The 9,709-nt window shown below is 43.4% G+C and overlaps 1 protein-coding gene across 2 annotated transcripts; it reads left to right on the plus strand.

Moving 5' to 3' along the window:
* Positions 1-7,518: 7,518 nt before the first annotated feature.
* LOC105521917 (glyceraldehyde-3-phosphate dehydrogenase-like) lies at positions 7,519-8,805 on the plus strand. Of its 2 annotated transcripts, XM_011956270.1 has the most exons (2): positions 7,519-8,541; positions 8,666-8,800. In XM_011956270.1, the coding sequence occupies exons 1-2, from the start codon at positions 7,586-7,588 to the stop codon at positions 8,688-8,690; spliced, it is 981 nt and encodes a 326-aa protein (XP_011811660.1). In that variant the 5' UTR covers positions 7,519-7,585; the 3' UTR covers positions 8,691-8,800. The 2 variants fall into 2 exon arrangements, with proteins under 2 accessions (XP_011811660.1, XP_011811659.1); XM_011956269.1 differs by having other exon boundaries at positions 7,519-8,805.
* The last annotated feature ends 904 nt before the right edge of the window (positions 8,806-9,709 follow it).

Below are 9,709 nucleotides of genomic sequence, written 5' to 3' on the forward strand. Positions count from 1 at the left end.
TTTTTGTCTTGTTTTCTTTTCCCAGACTTCTCAGGTGACTAGAATGTGCAGCCAAAGATTGAAGCTGCTGTCACAGATCACTGGATGGCCAGTCATCACATCTGATATGTCCTTTCCACTTCGCTGGTGCCAGCCATTTATGCCCTCTTTTGAGTCATCTATCGTGCTCAGTAGGCGAGGCTGTGGTGATCACCTGGCAATCTCTCCTGTGCATCTAGGCAGGAGGATTGATGGCCCACAGAACTGGTGATTGCCATCCCTGAGTGTAGAAAGGATCTGGGGAAGGGGTCTTGTATTTTGGATCAGACAAGGTAGTAAAATTATTGCAATATACCGACTGCAGGTCCTTTCACAAATTTGTGGGGCCCTCATGGCCTCAATGCCAGATATTTTTATACTTTCATAGCACAACCTCATGACACTTAGCACAGTGATGAAATTTTAAAATTTACTTGTGGGATTATTTGATTATTATTGACTACAAGATCCATGAGAGGAATGATGCTTTGCTCACCATTGCATGTCCAGTGCCTAGGGACTCAAGAAACAGCCAAATAAGTGAACACAAGGAAGGCATCGGGGCAGGCCCTGACTTATTGGCATTTGAGAGTCCCTTGGAGGGTCAGCTGTGGTTCAGGGATAGGCCTTGTGCCTCCTGTGTCTGAGGCCCTGTGGGGACGCAACAGAGGGAAGCTGGGCCTCCACTCTCTTCTGGCTTGTCCAGGCTCCACTGAGAGCATGTTATAGTGACTGCTTTCCCAGATATACCAGAGATGAGATAGATGATGGGAAGAAGAGGCTATTGGCTTCGTATCTGAGTTTGCACTGGTCTCAGGAAACCTTGATATCTGCCAACTCTTTAAGGCAGCCTTTTCTGAAGGCAAAATTGGGCTGAGGCACAAACCTAGGAGATGCCTTGTCCCTGCGGCCTGTCTCCATACACTTCCTCAGGAGCCATCTTTCCCAGAAAAGAATAATAGGGGCCACTGTTCTTCCCACTCCCAGGCCCCAAAGTAGCCTTCAGTGGAAAGAAAGCCCTGGGTCATGAGGTTGCAGCACTGTGGGCCTGGGAAGAAAGAAAATGGTTTCCAAAGCAGATATCAGTTAACAGACTCTCAGAAAGTTTTTAGCGGCTTCTTTCTCATTTCTACCCAGGAACATGGGAGGAAGGGGGCTGAGTTTACATGGGCAAAGTAATACATACAGAAATGGTTCCAAGGGAGGCACAGTGAGAAGGCCTATGAAGTGATAATGGCTGTTTCATCGCAGGGTGGCAAAGCCTGGCTCTGGGCCTGTGTCTCTGTCAGGGTCTTGGAGGTTATAATTGTTCATATGGCTGTCCTTTTGGTACCTAGAAGGCATCTCATACTTGTCTGGGAGAGTCCTGGACACCTTATTTCTCTGTGGACCTCTGCAAAATAAGTGATTTTATTGAAGATTCTTTTAAAAAATATTTATTATGAATTGTATTCATATAAAAGAATGCATAGGGGCACAAAATTTATAAATAATAAAATATACACTGAATATTTTTGTTGATTTTTATCAAAACCTATAAGCAACATAGTATTTTTTACACTGCTAAAACAAGTCACTTGTCACAAGTCCAGATGAATTTTAGTTGTGTGACAAAGGCAGGCAGTGAGGTCATGTAATTTGATGTCTTATAATAAGGGTTCCCAAATTATAGGCCACAGACCAATCGTGAGAAAAGGATACCACAATGAGTTAGGGAAATGAATTAACTAGCACTGGGCAATGTTTTACACCCAGCTAAGGGCAAGCACTACTTTGCAGTGGGAGAGCTAGCAGCACAGTTCCTGCTGGGCCTTTCCACAGCAATGTTTACCTGCATGGAGCTGGGGAAACCAATGGTGTGGACAGGGTGCATGTAAGAGCAGCGTTAATGAGCAAGTCAGCCAAGCAGCTAAGTCCAGGCAGGAGGGAAGATGGAGCATGGGGATAAGAGGCATTGCCATAGGGAACTAGTAGAAGGTATGTTTAGTGGGCAGATGGCAGGGTGTGAGCAGAGAGGGGAATTTCCGTTTCAGGATTTTACATGGAGTCGTTTTAAAAGTTAAGAAGGTACTACTCAATTAGCAAGTAACAGTGAGTGGTTCTTCCTTTTTTCCAGAAAAGTGAGTCTTCTTAGAGAAGAGGAGCTTGGAACATATACTGTTTTATGGACAAAAACAAAGCAGTAAAGGTGTATCAGGAATCTGGGAGTAGAATGGGGTGGGGACAGGGCTGAAAATGGGAGCAAGTAGCTGGGTCAGCAGGTGGGAACATGGTGGACAACACAAAATAAAAAAGAAAGAAGCAGTCCAGACCCTGGCAAGTAGTTCAGAACTAAGGTGGACAGTGCAGTGCTGGAATGTAGGTGGTGGTTCAAAGTAATGCATAGGACCAGGCAGAGGTAAGAGAAGAGGTTGCTTATTGAGGAACCTGCACATCTACTAGGTCAATCTTTTAGGGAGCTTAGCATGTCCAAGATAGCAGAACCCCTTCTTCCCATCCACTCTGGCTTGGTAGAGTTTGGAAAGGCAGAGATGGAATCACATTTGCTGTATGGAAACCACTGGAACAAGCAGAAGAGATAGAGAATCCTGATGTGACTGTGGTACAACTGGGTAACAATCTCTCTATTTCCTGTGATGCTCAGTCCTCAAGTTGGGCACGTGCCTTTTGTCTCACTTGGATCTATCTCACCCCACTGTTTGTCTGTCTGTATTTCTGTCTGTCAGATTCCCTTCCTTCCATTTTTGCCCTCTTTGCCAAACATAAAACACCAATGATCAAGGTCAGATGCCCCTCCTCTCCAACAGAATACCCATCTAAGAGAGCTCCAAGTGGACACCTCACATCCATAATTAAACACTAATGCATCTAGAGAAACAAGAAGGAAACTGTCATTTATTGATCTAGGTCCTTCAAACATATCCTTGTCTAGCTGAATACTCATCAAAGTCCTAAATAATGGAAATTATTATTTCATGATTAGTGGTAGACCCTATGGTAAGGGATTTACATGCCTTACATTTATTCACCATAACATCACCAGGAGATAGGCACAATTACTACATCAATTCTGCAGCTGAAGAAACTTAAGCTTAGAAATGTTAAGCAACTTGCTTAAAGTTACACAACATTAAATTAAAGCACAGCCTTTCAGACTCCATAGTTAATCTTCCATAGTTCAGACAGTGTGCATGTTGATCTATGATTACATAGCTAATAACTGAGATTCAAACCTAGATCTGAACCCAAGGGCCTTACTCTTCCAAGAGACAAGAGGATGCCCCTTCTCTCGTATTGGCATCTTCCAGTGGGAGAAGAAGGGAGGAGGGTGAAGAGGAGTCATTATCATTAGGGACCTCATCCCTGTCTCAGGAATGGGCTGCTGAGGAGTCTCATGTTGGCAGGTTCTGAGTCTGTGAGTCCTCAAGGATCAGAGCCTAACTGCTCTGAGCAACCACTTCTTAGGTTCTCCCATACACTATCATGCCTGTTCCTGCATCTGACCAAGCCTGCATGTTCTGCATTTAGTCCTGCTAGTCCTCATTCTCTCCCCATGACCCATTTGCTTGCCATTGTGTTTTTGTGATTTTTATTTTCTACATCCCCCTGCCCTCTTGCCACAATTGGTACCACCTCACTACAATCTACTTTTGCCTGCCTTCTACAAAGGCTCTCTTTGTTTTGACCTTACCATATGTGTCTCCTGCTGTGAGTTTCTTTAGGAAAAAGAAAAAAACGCTTAATTGATATTTAAAAATTGAAACTTGGAGAGGAGGGTGGAGATAGATAATTTACCTAGTGCTGCATATTCAAAAATGAGCACATAATTACTGTTTTAAAGTAAGGTGTCAAGAAGCAAGACTGATTTAAACCTGACATCTGTTTACACACAGTGAGTGTCATCATATGCATATGTAAGGTCAGAAGATCAATGTTCTGTCACCATGACAGCTTATCTTGGTTATGGAAATGTGGCTCCATGTACTTCTGCAAGGGGCCAGCAAGACACCTTCCAAATGGCTGACAGCTCATATGCTCTGTCTCTTAACCAACCACCATTGTCCATACTATCCTAAGCGCAAGCAATAAAACAGACAGTTTGAGGTTGTGGGATAGAGTATGGCAGGGAGGTTAAAAGCATGGGCTTTGTAATAAGAAATCTGATTCTGGGCTGGGCACGGTGGCTCATGCCTGTAATCCCAGGGCTTTGGGAGATTGGGGCAGGAGTATCACGAGGTCAAGAGATTAAGACCATCCTGGCCAACATGGTGGAACCCTGTCTCTACTAAAAATACAAAAACTAGCTGGGTGTGGTGGTGTGTACCTGCAGTCCCAGCTACTCAGGAGGCTGAGGCAGGAGAATCACTTGAACCTAGGAGGTGGAGATTGCAGTGAGCTGAGATCATGCCACTGCACTCCAGTCTGATGACAGAGCAAGACTCCATCTCAAAAAAAAAAAACAAAAACAAAGAAGAAAGAAATCTGATTCTGATCCTATCTCTTATCTCTGCTACTTCCTAGCCAGCAAGTCATATAGACGTTCTAAGCCTCAAATTCCTTACCCATAGGGCAGAGATGATAACAATTCATTACAGGGAACTGTCAGATTAAAGTGATGTGTATTCAGAGCACTAGTCTTGGACCAGACTGGAATAGATGCTCAATAAATGATGGTTATTTTTATTATTAATATCACACAGGATCCTGATTTCAACACACTTGGGATCTTTTCAAGGAAGGAAGATTCACTTAATAAACAATCCAGGTGGATTTCAGGTGAACTTCATCGGCTGTTGAGTTTAGAGGAAGAAAGATCAACTTTCTGGTAGGATGTAGAAAGATGTTATGAATGAGGGGGGACTTGAACAGGCCCCCCAGTATGTTTTTGTGTAGGAAAAATGAAAACTCATGGGAAGTGGCCCTCCATGTAAGACATCTGCCTAGAATGCCTTTACCAAATGTGTTCTCCATGCAAATTCTCACTCTTGTAAGCGAGTCCTCCTTTAAGGAGTCTTCCTTGTATCCCTCAATCAGTCCTCAGAGAGTCTCTTTATTCTTGTAACATGACCGTTACTCCATTTTAGCACTCATTGGTTTCTATTGTTTTGCAATTGATTTGTTCTTTTCCTGTGGATGTTTTGTTTTTGTCTTTTCCTTTCTTAAAGAGTTATGTTTTAACATCAAAGTCATTCATGCACATATTTTAGAAAGCCAAATATATCTGCATGGAATGTTATAGAAAACAGCATTTTCATATACCCTTATATCCTTTTGCCCTCTTCAGAGGCAAACCTTTTACCTCTTTTAGCTGATCATGCGGGCATTGACTTCCCTTTCTCTAAAAACATGGCTGTATTGCTTCCTCTTGATTTGTTGGCTTTGTCATTATCCTTTGATTTCTTTCTGTGCTATGTGAACAATGAGGTTTAGATTTCTTTTATCTCCAGCACCCCCACTAAACACACATGCATACTTCCTGCCCTCCCCATCTTTCCAATATAATTTGTCATAACTTTGGTTATATCAATATTTGATGTTTAAATTATTATGACTGTGTGTGATGGTTGATTTTATATGCCAACTTATCTAGGCAATGGCATCCAGATATTTGGTCAAACATCAGGCTAAATGTCACCATAAAGGTATATTTTAGATGAGATTAGCATTCAAATCAGCAGACTTTGAGTGATTCAGATAACCCCCCCATAATGTGGGTAGGCCCCATCCAATAAGTTAGAGGTCTTAACAGAAAAAGACTGACCTCCCCTTAAGAGGAAATTCTTCCTCCAGATTGCCTTCAGACTTGAGTTGCAACCTTAATTTTTCTTGGGTCTTCAGTCTGCTGGCCTGTCCTGCAGATTTTGGACTTGCTACTCCCCACACTTGTGTGAGCCCATTCCTTAGAGTACATCTTCCTCTCTATGCATCTTATTGGCTCTCTTTCTCTGGAGAACCCTGACTCACGTACTATGCAAATAGTATTCACAGCTGAGCTATGAAAATGAACAATTACTTTTTCTTTTTCTGCCCATTCTTCTTTTTCCTAGAGGTAATAGTTGTCTTATTTTGTTGTTGATATTTGCTCAGTTTTCTATTTATTCATCACTAATTCAATCCCAATCTCGACTGATTGTCTAAATCTCCTTTCGAGACTGGCAGATGCATGAAGTATTCTCTGGATTGCATCCTCCTAAAGTAGTTTCCAATAATGAGGCTGGCTTCAATGGCAACTTGTGCAATCTCACAGGACCCTGTCCTTGGTTTAAAGCTCAATTGTTGCCATCTTTGAAGTCTTCATTTTTTTAACAAGGAACCCCTCATTTTCATTTGTCATCGTGCCCGGCAAATTACATGGTTGCTTCAGTCTACCAGAGCTTTCTGATTAGCTCTAATCTAGAAAGATGTGTAAGAGTCATCTTGGTATTATTTAGGTATCTCCCTTTACCAGTCATAGAGATTACCTTTTTACCCCTCTGCTATGTTGCTTCTCCTGTCCCCCCGTCAATATAAGGTTTCCTAAAAGTAAGTCCATGTTTTATTCATTTTTATTTCTCAAACACACCTAGCACAGTGCCTCAGGCATAGTGGTATGTGTGTGTGAGTGTGTGTTTGTGTGTGTATATATATATATATAAAATCAAGGTGAACTATTTAAATAGACAGAACAGGAGGAGGGATGTGGCCATACTTTCCGGGAAAAAGAAACAGCATGAAGAAATCAAGGAGGTGGAAATGCATTTTTGTTGGGTTGGAAGTGGTGAGAGAAGCTACATGACTATGTCAGAAAAAGACGTATTGAAACCAATGGGAAATGATGTTAAAATTATGTGGGAGTCAAATCGTAGAGAGGTTTGAATGCCAGACTAGGAATTTTCTACAAACTTGTAGGCCTCCAAGGACTTATTTCCCCATCTAATGACATCTGATATGTGTAGTTAGAGCAACTCCAGCTGGGTAGAATTTCACACTTCCCTTTTCTTGGCACTGAAATTCGTGAATGGAGTTGGATGGGCTAGGGAGAGAGCCTAGCAACTGAAAAAAATGGAGCTTATAAGAGAGTGTTTCCTGCGAATTAAAAAACCCAGCCTATACAGAAGCAGGATAAAACCACTAGAACCCTGGAAGATAGCCAGGGAGGTCTGGAGAATGCTAAACTTAGGCAGAACAACCCCAAACTGGCAGCCCAGTTATCACTAAATTCACACGATTAAAGGCCAGCAATCATTAGCACCTCATATGTATCTATGATACTTATGGCATCAGCACTAATAAAATTGAGCTTGCCCTCTGGAAGTTTTCACACTGCAATGAATGTTTCTGGTAAATATGAAGATTAGTGGGTAATGGGGACCTCTTGCTGTTTGAACCTCAGTCACAGCTTGTGTGATACGGAATCCTTGAGCTCTATTGACATGCATGAAGAAATAAAAGCACCTTTCCAAATCACTGGTAATATTGTTCCAAAGTGCATATTAGCATTCTAAAAGAAAAATGTTGGCTCTCTGCTCCTCCTGTTCGAGAGTCAGCCACATCTTCTTTTGCATCGCCAGCGCATCCCTGAGACACCATGGGGAAGGTGAAGGTCAGAGTCAACGGATTTGGTCGTATTGGGCGCCTGGTCACCAGGGCTGCTTTTAACTCTGGTAAAGTGGATATTGTTGCCATCAATGACCCCTTCATTGACCTCAACTACATGGTTTACATGTTCCAGTATGATTCCACCCATGGCAAGTTCCATGGCACCGTGAAGGCTGAGAACGGGAAGCTTGTCATCAATGGAAGCCCCATCACCATCTTCCAGGAGCGAGATCCCTCCAAAATCAAGTGGGGCGATGCTGGCGCTGAGTACATCATGGAGTCCACTGGCGTCTTCACCACCATGGAGAAGGCTGGGGCTCATTTGCAGGGGGGAGCCAAAAGAGTCATCATCTCTGCCCCCTCTGCTGACGCCCCCATGTTCGTCATGGGTGTGAACCATGAGAAGTATGACAACAGCCTCAAGATCGTCAGCAACGCCTCCTGCACCACCAACTGCTTAGCACCCCTGGCCAAGGTCATCCATGACAACTTTGGTATCGTGGAAGGACTCATGACCACAGTCCACGCCATCACTGCCACCCAGAAGACTGTGGATGGCCCCTCTGGGAAACTGTGGCGTGATGGCCGCGGTGCTCTCCAGAACATCATCCCTGCCTCTACTGGCGCTGCCAAGGCTGTGGGCAAGGTCATCCCTGAGCTGAACAGGAAGCTCACTGGCATGGCCTTCCGTGTCCCCACTGCCAACGTGTCAGTGGTGGATCTGACCTGCCGTCTGGAAAAACCTGCCAAATATGATGACATCAAGAAGGTGGTGAAGCAGGGGTCGGAGGGCCCCCTCAAGGGCATCCTGGGCTACACTGAACACCAGGTGGTCTCCTCCGACTTCAACAGCGACACCCACTCTTCCACCTTCGACGCTGGGGCTGGCATTGCCCTCAATGACCACTTTGTCAAGCTCATTTCCTGGTATGACAACGAATTTGGCTACAGCAACAGGGTGGTGGACCTCATGGCCCACATGGCCTCCAAGGAGTAAGACCCCTGGACCACCAGCCCCAGTGAGAGCACAAGAGGAAGAGAGAGGCCCTCACTGCTGGGGAGTCCCTGCCACACTCAGTCCCCCGCCACACTGAATCTCCCCTCACAGTTTCCATGTAGACCCCTTGAAGAGGGGAAGGGCCTAGGGAGCCCCACCTTGTCATGTACCATCAATAAAATCCCCTGTGCTCAGCCAAAAAAAAAAAAAAAGAAAAATGTTTGCAAGGTCTTGAAAAAAACTTAAATGATACCCAACAGAAATGCATATATTTTCCATACCAAAAGATATATGGAAATATGTTCATTATGCTACTCTTCATAATAGCCAAAAGCTGGAAACAACCCAAAAGCATATCAACAGTAGAAACTGTAAATAAATGTGTGACATTATTTATACAATGGGAGAGGTGCAGCTATGTAAATGAATAAACAATAACAACATGTGATAACATGAGTGAATTTCATAAACATAATGTTGGGCAACAGAGACTGAAGTGTACATACTGTATGGTTTCCCTTATATAAAGTTAAAAACAGACAGAACTATTTTATGGTCTTACAGGGTTAGAAGCATAGCTGCAAAGGAATAGAGAGAAGCCTTCTAGAATGCTGCTAATGTTCTGTTTCTTCATCTGGGTACTTGTTACTTTTGTATGTCCATTGTACAATAATGCCCTTTATTTTATTTATTTATTTATTTATTTTGACATGGATTCTTGCTCTGTCACCCAGGCTGGAGTGCAATTGCTCAATCTCGGCTCACTGCAACCTCCACATCCTGGGTTCAAGTGATCCTCATGCCTCAGCCTCCCGAGTAGTTGGGACTACAGGTGCATGCCACCATGCCTGGCTAATTTTTGTATTTTTTAGTAGAGACAAGGTTTCACCATGTTAGCCAGGTTGGCCTTGAACTCCTGACTGCATGTGATCTGCCCTCCTCGGCCTTCCAAAGTGCTGGGATTATAGGCATGAGCCCCCACACCTGGCCAATAATGCACTTTAGATAAAGAGACACAAATTGACTGAAAGTTAAAGAATGGGAAAAGATATACTTTGCAAAGAATAAGCATGGCAAGGTCAATTTTAATGTCAGCTATATTAGTATCAAATAAGG

Source organism: Colobus angolensis, unplaced genomic scaffold, assembly GCF_000951035.1.
Source record: "Colobus angolensis palliatus isolate OR3802 unplaced genomic scaffold, Cang.pa_1.0 Scaffold412, whole genome shotgun sequence".
Lineage (NCBI taxonomy): Eukaryota > Metazoa > Chordata > Mammalia > Primates > Cercopithecidae > Colobus > Colobus angolensis.